Raw genomic sequence first — 16,259 nt, forward strand, 5'->3', positions numbered from 1 at the left:
GAAGAAAACATCATACTTCTACTATGGACAAGAATAGGCAATACCAGGCATGTGGTATGAAAGTCGGGAGTGGAGTATGAAATGTTTCTTCCTGACACTTTTGAAGAAACTGGAAGAGAGGGGCCATGTTACAAAATTAACCTGAGTATGGCAGTACCTGTCTTATCACTGTTCCACAGAAAATGTCCCATTTTCAAGGCTCTAAAATAAAAGCTAAACTTTGTACAGTTTGAATGTTCCAGTCAAAAGAGAACTTTCTATGAACAAGAAGAGTATCTTATAAAATTACACATATATAAAAACAAAAGCAAGAAAGAAAATCCCAACTTAAGTTAGTAGAAAGTGCCCTAGGAAAGTACCCTAGTCTATTTTGCACTAGTCACCATTGGCTATTGAGTTTTTCATTTGAAATGACAATAGTCTTAATCCTATGGGTAGCTGTAAGCAACAGAACAAACTGTAGTCGCTGCTGGCTCATGTTAAAAATAGAAATTTTTCTTTCTTTTTTCTTTCCTTTTTGTTAAAGAAGGGTCTTTAAGATGGTGAGGACTGTAGATATAAAGGAAAGCGGCCTTCTGTGAACTTGCATCCAATGTTAATGCCACCCACCCACTTACTCACCCCTTCTATGCACAGTTGGTAACTGAGCATGGCCAACATAACACTGATATAATTTTGACACAATACCACAAGTTATAAAAATAACCAATGGTTAGAGTTACTACAAAAGCCAAACTGTCTCCCTCTCCAAATTAAGTATTTAATAGCTTCACTACTTTAGACAGGCTATTAAAAACAACAACAACAACAACAACAACTAACACTGTTTAAAAGTTCCAGTAAAACGAGAAAATGGAACAGATAGCTTATCAGTGTTTTTATTACTTTTAAAAAAGATTTTCTTTCCATATTATGAATTTAACTAAGATTCTAAGCATCAAGTAGAAAGACAGGCACAAAGATAACCTGAAGGAGGGAGGGAGGCCATTTGAAGCCAGTTGGATTGCAAAGGCAGCTGTCCAGGGAAGAACAGAAAAGCCTAAAACTGTGCAATTGCCAATGGCCTATTAATGCAGAAATAGAATGGAGTAAGCTTTAGCTGCTCTACAAAGCCACAGGAAGAGGCCCTTCCTTAATGTAACAGCTTACCTCTCCTCACCAGTTGGGACAGCTATGAGATGGATGAGACTAGACTATGACAACTTGGGATGTAAACAGAAAATGCAATCGTGCCAAATTTCAGACCCCAACTTCACCCTCCCAGCGCCAAAAAAACAAAACAAAACAAAACAAAAAACACAACGGCAACAACAACAAAAAACCCATAACAAAATAAAGAAAATCAAACCTAAAACAAGAAGCAAGAGTAGTCTGGAGTCTGCTAGTCTTGCACTTGTTTTAGGGTATGTAATGGAATGTTATGTGTGTGGTTTTTAGTAATGGGGTGGGTAATGGTCACTAGCAGAGCAGATGGCAAAAACTATATAGAGAATAGTATCTGAAGAGTTTATGACCACAGAAAAATGGCTGACAACTACAGACAATTTCCTCCTTAATATTCAATTATAAAATTGAAAGGGAGTAAAAAGAAGCCTTGATATTTATCTTTTAAATTCAAATTTATCTGAAAGGGATATCTCACTTCAAGTTTAAAATAAAGAAAAATCTAAACCCCCAAATTCTTCCTGACTAATTCCCAATAGAGAACACCCACCCAATTTGTTATTCTTTTCCCCACTATGCCTGGCAGAAACTGCCATGCTAGGTTGAACTTTCAGAGAGGAAGCAATCAATGCATTTCTGTTCATCAGCCAATAAATGGATGTGGTCAAAAATATTAAGTGCCAGAGGCACCACTGCCTGCAAGAAGTACAGTTTGTTATATTGCTTACAATGCAGTATTTTATCCAGCCTCTTCCAGCCAAGGACCTGTAAACGGGAGTCTGTTCCAAAACCTTCCTCCTCTTCCAGTTGTCTGTGCAATGTATTGGCACTGTTCTGCTGGGCTGTCAAAAAAACTGGTTTAGAGATGCAGCTCTTCAGTCAGGTTCTGCGCCAGTTCTAACCACGTAAATTTAATTCATTTTCTTTTTTGATAATCAGAAAAGAGGGGTGGGGGCATAGAGAAAGAGGGCCAAAGAATTCTTTGCAATAGGAGCTTACCATAATGTTCCATGTTTAATTATTAGAACCAGGGCCTACCTAAATTGATCTGGTGAGATCTCAGACCCAAGCAGTCAAGTGTACACATCCCTGAACCACTCTCATAACAAAACCTGTATCAGACATCTTATTGACTATTTCAGCAAAAAAAGAGACAAGCAAACAGGCAACTAGGACCAAAGTCCCACCTCTTTAGAATGGTTCCTCCACCCACTGGGGAGAACCAGGATCTAAGAACAGCTGTTGGAGAACAGGGCAACAGGGAAAAGGAAAATAGAAAAAGGATAAGAAAGAGATTACATTTTGGTGTAGACTATGCTCTCCTAGTTCTTTGAGTAAGTCTTTGGTACATTTAAACAATTATAAATTCATGCATAAAACGAAATGAATAGGAGCTAATGCAATGAGGTATTCCTGCACTCCAGGCAAAAAAGCAGGGGCAGAGAACAAAAAGAAATCCCTGTATTCTGAAGAATACACAGAGCTGAGGTACAAAGAGGGATGTGAGATACACAATGTGAGATGTTACAGAAGCACCTTCTAGCCAAAGTTAATCATGCAGGGCAGGAAACGATATTCTAAGGAATGGAGAGCTGAAGCCACTGTATACTTTTGTGAAACAAAGGATGAACCTTGTGTAAATTCTCAGTCTTGGCAGTACTTACTGCAATTCATGTAAAGGATGAAAAAAGAGGATGATAGCATTTACATTTGTATCACAATTTATTTACCATTTGAATAAATGAATACACTCACTGGTATATGTCATGCACATACCCACACCGTCAAATGGTGAGAACAGACCTAATAACACTGATTGAAAAGTCCTGCTTCCTCAAACCACTGGGATTTGAGAATTTAATTAGTGAAATTCAATTTACTCCTAAAATCATTGTACTTTACTCTTACCTGAATTTTGAACAGTACAACTAACAAAAATTATAAGCTAAAATAAAGTAAACTTGAATGCAACCAGACTTAAAAATCATGCTATAGAAAAGTATTAAAAGGGGGTGGGGGGCTAAAAGCTCCACCTCTTCTTTTTCTCAATAAATTTAATTATTGCTACAGGTAAGGTCTGAAAATACAAAGCTAACAAATAATAGTAGTAGTTGTAATAATAAATCATCTTTGGAAGAAACTTCCAAAATCCAGTAAAAATATTTGGCAAAGAAACCCAAGCCACTACACACACAAACACAGGTAGAGAAAGTAATTTGCTACAAGCTTCTGCTTACTTACCGGAGAACGGGTTTGAGGTTGTGAATTCATTGTCTGAGGGGCTTGAGGGTATACCAGCGTGGTTGGACCTGCATTCTGTCCAGAGGGATAAGGCGTCTGTCAAAGAATGGCAAGAACAACATAATATTTTGAAAAAAGATGGCATGGCAATTCAAGTTCAAGATGTTTTATAAAAGTTTATAGAAGTGGTTATTAATGTGGTTTACAGTTCTACTTTTTAACAATTTAACTTTATCACAATATCCAGTAACTCAAAATCAAGTGCAGTTCCTTTTTTTTTTTTTTTCCTTTAATTAATGAACTGGGGTCTCGCTCTGTCACCTGGGCTACAGTGCAATGGCGCAATCATGGCTTGGTGCAGCCTCAAACTCATGGTTTTAAGTGGATCCTCCCACCTCAGCCTCTGGAGTAGCTGGGACTACAGGCACACAGTACTGTGCTGGACTAATTTTTTTTCTTTCTTTCTTTTTTCTTTTTGCAGAGACAGGGTCTCACTTTGTTGCCAAGGCTGGGCTCAAACTCCAGGCCTCAAGAAATACTCCTGCCTTGGCTTCCCAAAGCGCCTGAACAACTTTTTAATTTTTTTTAAGAGACAGAGTCTTGGTATTTGCCCAGGCTGGTCTCGAACTCCTGGGCTCAAGAGATCCTCTCGCCTCATCCTCTTCAGCAGCTGGAACTACAGGCAAGAGCTTCCTTACTAGCTAGTGCAACACTTTTTAAGTTACCATAAATCTCCTGATAAAAGGACATCACCAACCCAAAATCTAGGTGTAATCATTTTTCTTTTTTTGTGCATTAAGGCATTTTATGTACAAGTACGTATTATGTTGCTAGAAAAAGCATCCCAGAACTTTCCCTCCTGTGTGTTTCACCTTGCCTCTTCAAGGTCTCTGATGCCAGGTAAGGTTGTCAGTGCAATGAAACAAAACCGACAGGATGAGAGCAGATTATTCTGCCATTTTTTTCTAGATCTTTGAGTTGCACATCATATCTCAGGCTGATCACTCCACACTTATTTAACCTGCCTGTGAGGTTCCCAACAATTTTTCCCTGCTCTCTGATCATCAATGATTTCAAATTTGCCAATGTGAATTGCCTTATCATGCCTCATCATCATGGTTAGAAGGAAAGCATGACCTAGTAAGAATCTGGTGGTTACCTCTCTATTCAGCATTGTTGACGCTCCTGAGAGCATCAACCAGAACATTCATATACACAACTGTGGCAGCACAAAAAGATGAAGGAAACACTAGGTACAATTATTTGAAATTATCAATGCAAAGAGGACCTACTGTGAATTCATCTAGTTCTGAAATGGATAGCCCAAACCACAAACAATATCAAACATGGATGAGAACACTTGCTTTTGCTATGGTGTGCTTTCCTTGAAGAAGATATCTCAGAGCCACAATTAGCAGTCTACACAGTTAACTGTTACATATTGCTGTAATCTTGCCAAGACTTACATACCTTAATCCTTTTAAATGATCCCATAAAAATTAATAACCAATAAGAACCTTATACAAAACCTTAGAATAAGTGATAATGTAATACACACGGCTAATTTACCATATATTTTCTGAAAATAAAAACATAAGCTTTTCATTGCAAATCCATGCCAATTGTTACTTTTGGTTTTTTTTTTTTTTTTTTGAGACAGAGTCTCACTCTGTCACCCAGGCTGGAGTGCAGTGGCCCGATCTCGGCTCACTGCAAGCTCCGCCTCCCGGGTTTACACCATTCTCCTGCCTCAGCCTCCCGAGTAGCTGGGACTACAGGCACCCGCCACCATGCTCGGCTAGTTTTTTTGCATTTTTTAGTAGAGACGGGGTTTCACCGTGTTAGCCAGGATGGTCTCGATCTCCTGACCTCGTCATCCGCCCGTCTCGGCCTCCCAAAGTGCTGGGATTACAGGCTTGAGCCACCGCGCCCGGCCCAATTGTTACTATTAAACTGTGTGCTATTCAATATTTTTTTAAAAAAATGCTTGTAACGTATTTAAAATGAAATGCCACCAAGAACAATGGACATATACTCACAAGACTTGGACTGAAATCCTAACAATTGCTACTGAATACCGTTGTTAGTTTGGGCAACTCATTTATCTCTCCCATGAATGTAAACAGGAACAACACACATACCTCTCAAGGCAGTTTGTGAAGATTAAATGAGATAAAGTAAAATATTCCCAAAGCACCTTTATTTACCACTATCCCACAGCTATGAATGAGGAAACCAAGGACTGAAAAATTGAAGTACCTTACCTAAGAAAACAAAGTAAATAATATATCTGGAAAGTATTAGCATCTGTTGACCATTTAATGTTTAGCCGGATCACCAATTTTAAAGGAAATATTTGACAGGATTCATCATACCTTCCAAATAACAAAACAAAACAAAATTTCTTTTTCTTTTTCTTTTTCTTTGTGAGTCATACAAAACAAAATTAATGGCTTCATATTAGACATACAGGCTATCTGGCAATCTTTCAACATGGTAACCTTAATATAGCCATCTCTGTAGCTGACACTAAGGTTCAACATCAGATTGATTTCCTTTCCTACTCTAGTTCTACTAAATCTAGCCACTAACCTAAAAATATGGCAGCAAAGTATCTCATGTCTATCAAATAATTAATAAATGGGTCAAACACTACCTAAAACTTATTCAAAGTTTTCTTATCAACGATTATTTACAGCACTGTTTCAGACACAACATTTATGTGTATGTATCACATTCAAAATCTGAAAGGCTGCAAGTTTGACTATTTAAACTTAAAAAAACATGAGGAATGAATTTCTTATTAATTCTGGCTCCACTGAGATAGGGAAAGTATTTCTTCAACTTCTATTAGAGAATTTGGATATAGTTTTAAAAGAGAGCACCAATTTCATTCTTCATTAAATTAAAAAAAAAATCAAGTATTCATAAGGTCATTTCTCAGTAATGAGGCTCTTTGATCTTAGGATATATTTTGACACTAATTTAATTTGGAGGTATTCTGAAGCAGGAATTTCTAAATGTCAAGATATTAAATATAACATTGAAATATATCACTTACAAAAACATAAAGAAATGTTGCCTCTTTCTATACTTCAAACAATTAGAGGAACACTTTGTTCTCTCATAGTTGTTGTACTATTGAAATAGAAAGGGAATCCATAGTATTTCATTGAACATGCTAAAAATATACATGACAACCTTATTTGACTTCAGTCAAAATTTTAACAATATTTTCAACACTCAAGCCAAATAAGGCAACATACAGCCAACTGAAAATGCAATATGTGAATTGGCAGTCAAAGATAAAGTTCTTCTGTTCAGAAAGAACACCCTCCCTGATTACACATATGGCTGGGGCTCTGTCAACAATGTTCCCAATGCGCCTTTTTCCAGATTATATCCTTGCTCTGAAAATGATTACTAAAAAAACAAAAAATTATTTTCTTATGTCTTAGGCTTTCTACTCTAAAAAGACTAAAAAAATAATAATCAAGTACTTCTTCTTCTTCTCATATTTACTTTGTACATATGCCAAGAGCTAATTCAGACTCTGTACACAAGTAGTTTCATCAAATGGAAAGCACAATCTCTAATGCAGCCACATACAGAAGTAATTGTTCTGTCACAATGTATGCCATTATACCATTAGCAATATGGAATGCTTAACAGAGGCACATGACAAAGAAATTTTGCTGATAGATCATTCAATGATCGTTCAGAGCATTTTTCCATTCTCTATGGATGCCTTTAGAAACTTCTTAGGAATGGTATGACTTGTTACCTACCATTGCTGTAAGCAGTGCAACTGTAAAAGATCCCTCTACTCTTTTATCTCTTCTCTTCATTTAATGATTTATTCTAGAATAATTTCCTTAATTTACTACCATGCTTTGTTGAAAAATAATGTAAAAGTTTCAGTGGGAACATACTTTGACCATGTTTCACATCAAATGCATAGAAAACTAGGGACAGATCAATGAATAATCATTTCAATAATAATCAGAGCTTCTGTTTGTACTTTCCCTTTTCAAGTAATTTCAAAGTCATCACAAAGATTTACTTCTCCAAGGACATATGGATGAATACACAGAATTTACACTGCAATCCAGTATACTGTCCAAGTTGATGAGTTACAGACATCTGTTCTCATTTCCATTATTAATTTTATGTTTCAATAAACCTTTTTTAATACTTTTTATATTGGGGGAGATAAGAACGCAATAGTGACAGCAAACCCAGCAAACGATGTAAATTAATAATGTTACTGAAGAAAAGCCAATTACAACAGTCCTTATGGTGTATATATAACCCTTAAATCCCTAATGATGATGTTAAAAGCAGTGATTTGGACAGTCAACCACAGGTAGAAATGGTGAATTCCATTATAAGACAAAACAAACTAACACAGCATATCAAGTATAACAAGACTCCAGACGTGATGGTTTTCAAACCACAGACATGCGAAAAAATAAATCTACATTTCCTATTTTCACAATACAGTACAATGGACTTAAGCTAACAAAAATAATTATAACATAAAACATTTATTTAGCTTTTACTAGGTTTCAGGTACTATTATAAGTACTTTATATAAAGTCAGAGATGACATGCCATTTCTCGTTTTAAGATTCTGCCATCACCTAAACTAAATTCTGCCATAAAGATTAAACTCAGTATTGTACACGCTGTATGTGAACAAACATAAATCTGACTAAAAAACTAAGCTGCCAACTTTTCAAAGAGCTATAAAGGGCCAGGTGTGGTGGCTCATGCCTGTAATCCCAGCACTTTGGGAGGTAGAGACAGGCAGATCACCTGAGGTCAGGAGCTCAAGACCAGCCTGGCCAACATGGTGAAACTCTGTCTCTACTAAAAATACAAAAATTAGCTGGGTATGGTCGTGGGCACCTGTAATCCCAGCTACTTGGGAGGCTGAGACAGGACAATCGCTTGAACTCGGGAGGCGGAGGTTACAGTGAAACAAGATCGTACCACTGCAATCCAACCTAGATGATAAAAGCAAAACTTCATCTCAAAAAAAAAAAAAAATCTATAAGGTAATACCGAGTACATTTTAAATATGCTTATCCTTTTGATTCTATGATTCCACTTCAGGGAACTCACTCTGTGAATATATTCACAATGGGCCCTTCCTAAAAGAAAAAAAAAAATACTCAAAAACAAAAAAACTGGAAATATTCTAAATGTCTACATATAAAAAAGGTGAGATTATGTACTTAGTCACTGAGAGAATATAGAATAATCTTTAAAATGAATAAAGTCAACATACACCATGCAAAGATGTCCATAATAATATCAAGTGACAAAAGCAAATTGTAGAATTTTTAAGTATAAAAAGACTCTGTCTTAACTTTAAAAACTAAACATATGCACATAGTACATATATCAACCAAGGAAGATAAACGTCTTAGAGAAATATGTAGCAAATTTTAAACTGACTACTTCAGAGACAGTTATAAAGAGTGTACAGGATATAACTTATAGGTTTTATTTCATATACTTCTATATTATGTCCAATGATCAGCAGGATTATTTTATAATAAAAATTTAATAAAGAAAACCTCTGTCCTCCTCCAGCTTCTCTTGCATGAAATACAAACATGCCAAGCAAGCTGGGTGCAGTGGCTCATGCCTGTAATCCCACTTTGGGAGGCCAAGGTCAGAGGATCGCTTGACCCCAGGAGGTTGAGGCTGCAGTGAGCTATAATTGTGCCACTGTACTTCACCCTGGGCAACAGAGTGAGAACCTGTCTCGAACAAACAAACAAAAAACAAAGCAAACCAGAATATCCAGTAGGAAGTCTGCTGTTTTATAGAGCTCTAAATAATTTTTGATAATAAAAATTAAATCAACAGCATTAGCAGAAATCTAGCACAAAGAAAACACTGTGCTGTAGGCTATGTGCGTAAATAAGGCCTAAGACAGATGATTGTTTCACTTATTTTAATCTTTTTTTTTTTTTCTTTGAGATGGAGTCTCACTCTGTCACCCAGGCTGGAGTACAATGGCGTAATCTCAGCTCACTGCAACCTCCCCTTCCTGGGTCCAAGCACTTCTCCTGCCTCAGCCTCCTGAGGAGCTGGGACTACAGGCGCCCGCCACCTCGCCCAGCTAATTTTTTGTATTTTTAGTAGAGACGGGGTTTCACCATGTTGGTCAGGCTGGTCCCAAACTCCTGACCTAAGGTGATCCACCTGGCTCAGCCTCCCAAAATGCTGGGATCATGGGCGTGAGCCACTGTGCCCAGGATACTTATTTTTAATCTTTAAGAAGTTTATTACTAAATCAATAAAGAAATATAGATGTAAGAAGCACTTACTCAGCCACAGTGTATAATCCTTTGCAGTCATTAAAAAAGATACAGAAGAACATTTAATGATATGGAATGAGTAATACAGAGAATGTTGAAATAAACCCACATATATGCAGAAGGTATTAGAAACATTTCAAATTAGTAGAAAAATACCAAAATTAATAAATTGTGTTGAGAAAACTAAATAATCATTTAGAAGAAAGATGGTTAACCATCCTCAACTCATTATACCAAAAGAAATTCTAGATTGATTACAATGTTGGAATGAAAAATTTGAAATTGTAAAGGGGCTAGATGGAAATCTATCTCTATCATCTTAGAGCTGGTAAAGACTTAAAATCTGAATAAGACTACATAGCTATACCAATAAGTTTTTAAAATAGGCTATTCCTATTAATTCATACAAGTTCTTAATTCTGCTTTAAAATTTCTCTTTATAAACTTCTTTCTCTTTTTGCATATATAAGTGTGTTTATTCATTTTTCTTCTTTTATCCTTGGAGACACGGTCTTGTTCTGTCACCTAGACTAAAGTACAGTGCTACCAACACAGCTCACTGCAGCCTCAGCCTCCTGGGCTCAAGCAATCTTCCTGCCTCAGCCTCCAAGTGCTAAGATTACAGGCACATAACACAACGCCTAATTTTTAAATTTTTCGTGGAGATAGGGTCTTGCCAATGTTGCCCAGTCTGGTCTTGAATTCCTGGCTTCAAACAATCCTCCTGCCTCAGCCTCCCAAAGTGTTGGGATTATAGGCGTGAGCCACCACATCCAGCCCCGTTGATTCTCATTAGTAGATATTATAGGGTACAAATTAAGAGAGAGAAACTCTTCCACCTAACAAATGTTTGACACTTAAATCTGGCCAGAGTAACAAAAATAGCACCTTAAAGTCTAGACCAAGTACCTTCAACCTCTTAAGAATTGTTCTCTTCCTCTTCTTTTTTTTTTTTTTTGAGACGGAGTCTCGCTCTGTCGCCCAGGCTGGAGTGCAATGGTGCGATCTCAGCTCACTGCAACCTCTGCCTCCCAGGTTCAAGCAATTCTTCTGCCTCAGCCTCCCAAGTAGCTGGGACTATAGGTGCGTGCCACCACGTCTGGCTAATTTTTGTACTTTTAGTAGAGACGGGGTTTTACCATATTGGCCAGGCTAGTCTCAAACTCCTGACCTTGTGAACCGCCTGCCTTGGCCTCCCAAAGCGCTGGGATTACAGGCGTGAGCCACCCCACCCAGCCAAAAATTGTCTTTTTAAGCGCTACACAACACAACCAATGCAAATAGAACTTTCTGTGATAATTATAAATGTTCCATATTTACTCTCTCTAAAATGGTAGCTATTAGCCACATGTGGCTACTGAACACTTGAAATATGACTGATGAAACTGAAAAAAATAAATTTTTATTTAAATGCATTTTACTCAATTTAAATTTTGTGGTAGAAAACATGTAACAAGGCCTGGTGCGGTGGCTCATGCCTGTAATCCCAGCACTCTGGGAGGCCAAGGCAGTTGGACCACGAGGTCTAGGAGTTCGAGAGCCTGGCCAATATACAAAAATTAGCCGGGCATGGTGGCTCATGCCTGTAGTCCTAGCTACTCAGGAGGCTGAGGCAGAAGAACCACTTGAACCCAGGAGGCGAAGGTTGCAGTAAGCCAAGATGGTGCCACTGCACTCCAGCCTGGGTGACAGCGGGAGACTCTGCCTCAAAACAGAAAAAGAAAAGAAAAGAGAAGAAAACATGTAACAAAATTTACTATCTTAACCACTAAATATACAGTACTGTTAAAAACTATATGCACATAATACAACAGATCTCTAGAACTTTTTCATCTTGCAAAAAACAAACTCTATAACCACTGATTTCCATTTAAATTGTATTTATACACATTTTAATCACTTAGAATGTAAATATCCATATATATAGCCCATGGCTAACATACTGCACGGCACAGGTATAGAAAACTGTTAATTTCCATGTTTTGCTTTTACGAGTTCTATATTTTATATCACTCTAAACTTCTGCGACTCTACTTTTATAGAAGTACAACAATATCCAACGAACAAGATCACAATATAAGACACTGGAGACAGTGGCAGAGACCTATCACTGAATTTCCTACGCAGTCTTAAGCACAGCACTTGTTTTCCTCAGCTAATAAAGACTAAAGCAGTAAGCTACTGATTATCAAAGTGTGGTCCACAGTGTCCTAGGCATCTCTGTAATGCTACTAAAGCAGGTGTGGGAGGTGAAATATTTTCATAATATAAATACTAAGATGTTACAGGCCTGTGCTGATATTTTCAACAATGACAGAAAAGCAAGGTGGATGTAGCTACTAGTAAATCTTACATATATACTCAGGAAATCTGAGATTTCACTAAGTAAATCTTATATATACTTAGTGAAAATCAAGGCAATGATAGTCATTGTATTCTTCATCCCTAAGCCTTCATGACAAATTAAACTTAAAAAAAAATTAAAGGAAAAAAAAGAGCCAGTACTTAAGAATGTCACTTTATTTAACTTTTAAATTTTTCTATTCTACAGATAATTGACAAAAGAATGTCACTTCTTTAACAGAATGTATCACTTTTTAAGTTGAAATAATTATAGACTTACATGGAATTTGAGAAATAAAACAGAGATCCCATATACTCTTCATCTAGTTTCCCTAATGGTAATATCTAACTACAGTACAGTATAACAGCCAGAAAAACCGTATCGATACAATCCACCAACCTTATTCGGATTTCCTGAGTTTTACTACAGATGCATGCACACACATCTGTGTGTATATTTAGTTCTATGCAATTTTGTTACATGTATAAATTCATATAACCACCATTACAGTCAAAATACAAAAAATTTCTTGACAAGGATCTGTGGTATTACCCTACCTATTAATAGCCACAAACATCTTCCTTCCTGCCTCACTCCTCTCCCTTGACAACCACAAATATATTATCCTCCATCTCTATAATTTGGTTATTTAAAGAAGTTATATAAATAAAACAATATACTAATAAACTTTAGCACACCTTTTTAGTACACCGTGTTGATCAAGTGAGAAGACATAAAACAGTTCTGAGGTAAATTAGTAGTACTAAGAAAAAGCACCTGTACCACCATTAGAGTCACAAACTGAACTAGCCACTTTTTCATGCAATGCCATTTTACTTGAAAGAATGATAAACTATGCTTATACACATGGGTATGTGCAGACATTTTTATTAGTAGATGTAATGCATATAGTATTGAGAACCCCAAAGAGTTCTATTTAAGAGTATAAAGGGATATTGAAGTATAAAAGTTTGAGAACACTGGCCTATACTGATATGAGACCTACAAGTTTTCCTCCTTTACCTCTTGCTATTTAATTATTAAACATTTACATTATCTATCCTTAAGTTTTTGTCTTAAAAAAAAAAATCCAACATTCTCATTCCTGAGGGTTTCAGGACAGTCCTTTACCATCCCGTATTTCCACAGGTATGGCACATTATTTTATTGTGACCCTAAAATGATTTCCCATTCACATTGCTTAGAGGCACCTGCAACCTCATGAGAACTTTTCTCCCCAAATCTGTATAATTAGTGCACATTTCAAATCCCACTGCAATAAAATGCTTGAATTAAGAGAAACAGCAAAAATTCTATTGATGCATATCTGTTTCATAAAGCAGGACACTTTTTGCTTCAAAAACATGTGTATCTGCTTCAAAAACACAAGACATCAGAAAGACAACAGACTACGATGATCCAGGTCCACATCACCCCATGAAAACACCAAGTGAACAACATACTGACCAAAGTACCTTTGTAAAAACTCAAGAAACCAGTTAAGAACCTGGAGAACTGGAGAACAGAAGCCACTAGGATTCACAAAGAATAAAGTTTTGTGACTGAACGACCAAGCTCCCCATCCAGAACAACAAAAAGCAGGGAGACAGGATTAACGTGCAGCTCCCACTTGGATGGACAGAAGAACGTGGAGATTCACACCATAGACTTTTGCTCCAAGAACGACCCACAGGAACATATCGGGAAAACAGAAAGAATCCACAGATCCTCTGAAAGAAGTAGCACACCGCTGCAAATTCCACAAGACAGGTGAGAAATCGTGAGTTCCCCAAGTGTAACAGTAGGAAAACCTGCCTCAGAACACACATTCCCACTGAAAAAAAATGAAAATCCAGATTACAGAAGGATTTAACTTTACCTAGAACTGAAGCAGATTTAGTGTGGGATATGAAAGTAGAGGCAGTAGCAGGAAGAGCTTTGCAGGCACTCACATTCTCCAGCTAGAGTCCAGGAAAGCTATCCCTGACTATAGCTCACAGGGGCCCTCAGGGAAGGAAGCCAGCAGAATTTGGGAAGGGGTCACAGGGTGAAAGAAGCTGCCAACTCATCTGTGTAATAATTTCAACCAGACACAAACTCTCTCAAGCAGTTAAGAATCTGCAGCAGCCAAATGAGTATGCCCAATCAAGAAAAAGCCACACTCAAAGCAATATAGAAAAAAATTTAAAATATTAAAATAAAGAACAATAATTTGTTAAGGCAGTCAAGGAAAAAAAATTTTTTAATGTATATATGTATGCATATTTAGAGGTCACCCTTGCTCCAATCCCTCCTCATTGATGTCAAGGTGGGAGGAATCCAACTAATTCTAAGAAGCTCCATCATGACAGAAGGAAAAGAGTGGAACTTGTTTGCATCATTCTGGCTTGTCTGGGGGCTGCTCATGGGACTGATTTCTGTTTCACCTTATGCAAAGTTCAGATGGGAAGAGTGGCTGAGTTGAGAGCTACAGAGATGCTGCCGACCTGCCAGTGCTAGGGGGACAAAAGACAAATGGCAGAGGAACACGACAGAACATCTAAGATGCCACTCTTACATCAAGGCACCTAAATGCACTGATACATCCCAGGGATCTGGGGAAAAGTGTTCACATAGGTCCAGTGAATACACACACACAGAAAAGGTCTACAGGACCTTAAGCCTTCACACCAGGCTGATACTCCTGATGTTACCCATCATGGAATCAGTCCACAAAGATTAGAAGAGCTGGCTATTTAAGTGCTCAACTTTCAACAAATATCATAAAGTATAGAAATCGGGTGGGCACAGTAGCTCATGCCTGTAATCTCAGCACTTTGGGAGGTTGAGGCGGGCAGATCACCTGAGATCAGGAGTTCGAGACCAGCCTGGCCAACATGGTGAAACCCTGTCTCTACTACAAATATAAAAATTAGCTGGGCATGGTGGTGGGTGCCTGTAATCCCAGCTACTTGGGAGCTGAGGCAAGAGAATTGCTTGAACCTGGGAGGTGGAGATTGCAGTGAGTCAAGGTCATGCCACTGCACTCCAGCCTGGGTGACAAAGCGAGACTCTATCTCAAAATAAAAAAAAAAACACAAACAAAAACAAGTTGTTGTTCTGAAAGAATTATCACTGGTGGAGGCACTGGCATAGTACGTGTGTCCATGGTTTATTGGTTGTTGCTAATCAGGAATTGCAGCACTGACAAAATTCAGTTGTTTTCAAGGATGTTGTGATTGTGGCTGTCTGGCCCAGTTCAAAAGTTAAAGACAAGTTCCTGGGGTATTTTGTTTTTATTTCTTTTTAACTCTTATAGGTTTAGGAGTGCAGGTGCAGGTTTGTTAAATAGGTAAATTGTGTATCACAGGGGTTGCGTGTAGATATTTTGTCACTCAGGTAATAAGCACAGTACTTGGTAGGCAATTTTTTGATTCTCACACTCCTCCCACCCTCCATCCTCAAACAGGCCCCAAGGTCTGTTGTTCCTTTCTTTGCATCCATGTGTACTCAAGTTTAGCTCCCACTTGTAAGTGACAACATGCAGTATTTGGTTTTCAGTTCCTGTGTTAGTTCTCTTAGTATAATGGCCTCCAGCTCCAGACAAACACTTTTTTTTTTGGTATGGAGTCTCACACTGTCACCCTGGCTGGAGTGCAGTGGCACAATGTTGGTTCACTGCAACCTCTGTCCCCTGGGTTCAAGCAATTCTCCTGCCTCAGTCTCCCTAGTAGCTAGGATAACAGACGCACACTACCACACCTGGCTAATTTTAGTACTTTTAGTAGAGACGGAGTTTTGCGATGTTGGCCAGGCTGGTCTCGAACTCCTGACCTCAAGTGATCTGCCTGCCTCGGTCTCCCAAAGTGCTGGGATTACAGGCATGAGCCACCATGCCCGGCCTCTAGACAAAGACTTTTAAACTGTCCTAAATACACTCAATAAGCTAAAGAAAGAGGGTGGGAGGGAGGACAGACCTAAATGAAATAAAAAAAAAAAGATATATAAATAGAGAATATCAACAGAGAGATACAAATAGTTTTAAAAAAGGGTGGGGGAGGAAGGGGAAGAAGAAAAGAAACAAATTCTGGAGCTGAAAAAATAACTGAATTGAAAAATTTACTAGAAGAGTACAAAAGCAGGCTCTAATAACAGAACAAAGAATTAGTGAACTTAAAGGAAAGTTATTTGAAATT

General features: G+C 37.8%; 1 protein-coding gene across 31 annotated transcripts in view; it reads right to left on the reverse strand.

The window, feature by feature from the left end:
• Positions 1-16,259, reverse strand: part of EIF4G3 (eukaryotic translation initiation factor 4 gamma 3) — a 376,290-nt gene that overhangs the window by 190,197 nt on the left and 169,834 nt on the right. For 16 of the 31 annotated variants that reach the window (XR_004183106.1, XR_004183111.1, XR_004183112.1 and 13 more), the window contains 2 exons: positions 3,406-3,501; positions 1,893-2,006 (listed from right to left, as the gene is read on the reverse strand). Coding sequence is in view for 27 of the 31 variants with exons in the window: in XM_031665056.1 (XP_031520916.1) it covers positions 1,893-2,006; positions 3,406-3,501 (210 nt within the window). In the remaining 4 variants the exon portion in view is untranslated. The remainder of the gene's footprint in view (positions 1-1,892; positions 2,007-3,405; positions 3,502-16,259) is intronic. The other 15 variants (XR_004183116.1, XM_021936998.2, XM_021937011.2 and 12 more) reach the window with 1 other exon arrangement.

Source organism: Papio anubis, chromosome 1 (genome assembly GCF_008728515.1).
Source record: "Papio anubis isolate 15944 chromosome 1, Panubis1.0, whole genome shotgun sequence".
NCBI lineage: Eukaryota > Metazoa > Chordata > Mammalia > Primates > Cercopithecidae > Papio > Papio anubis.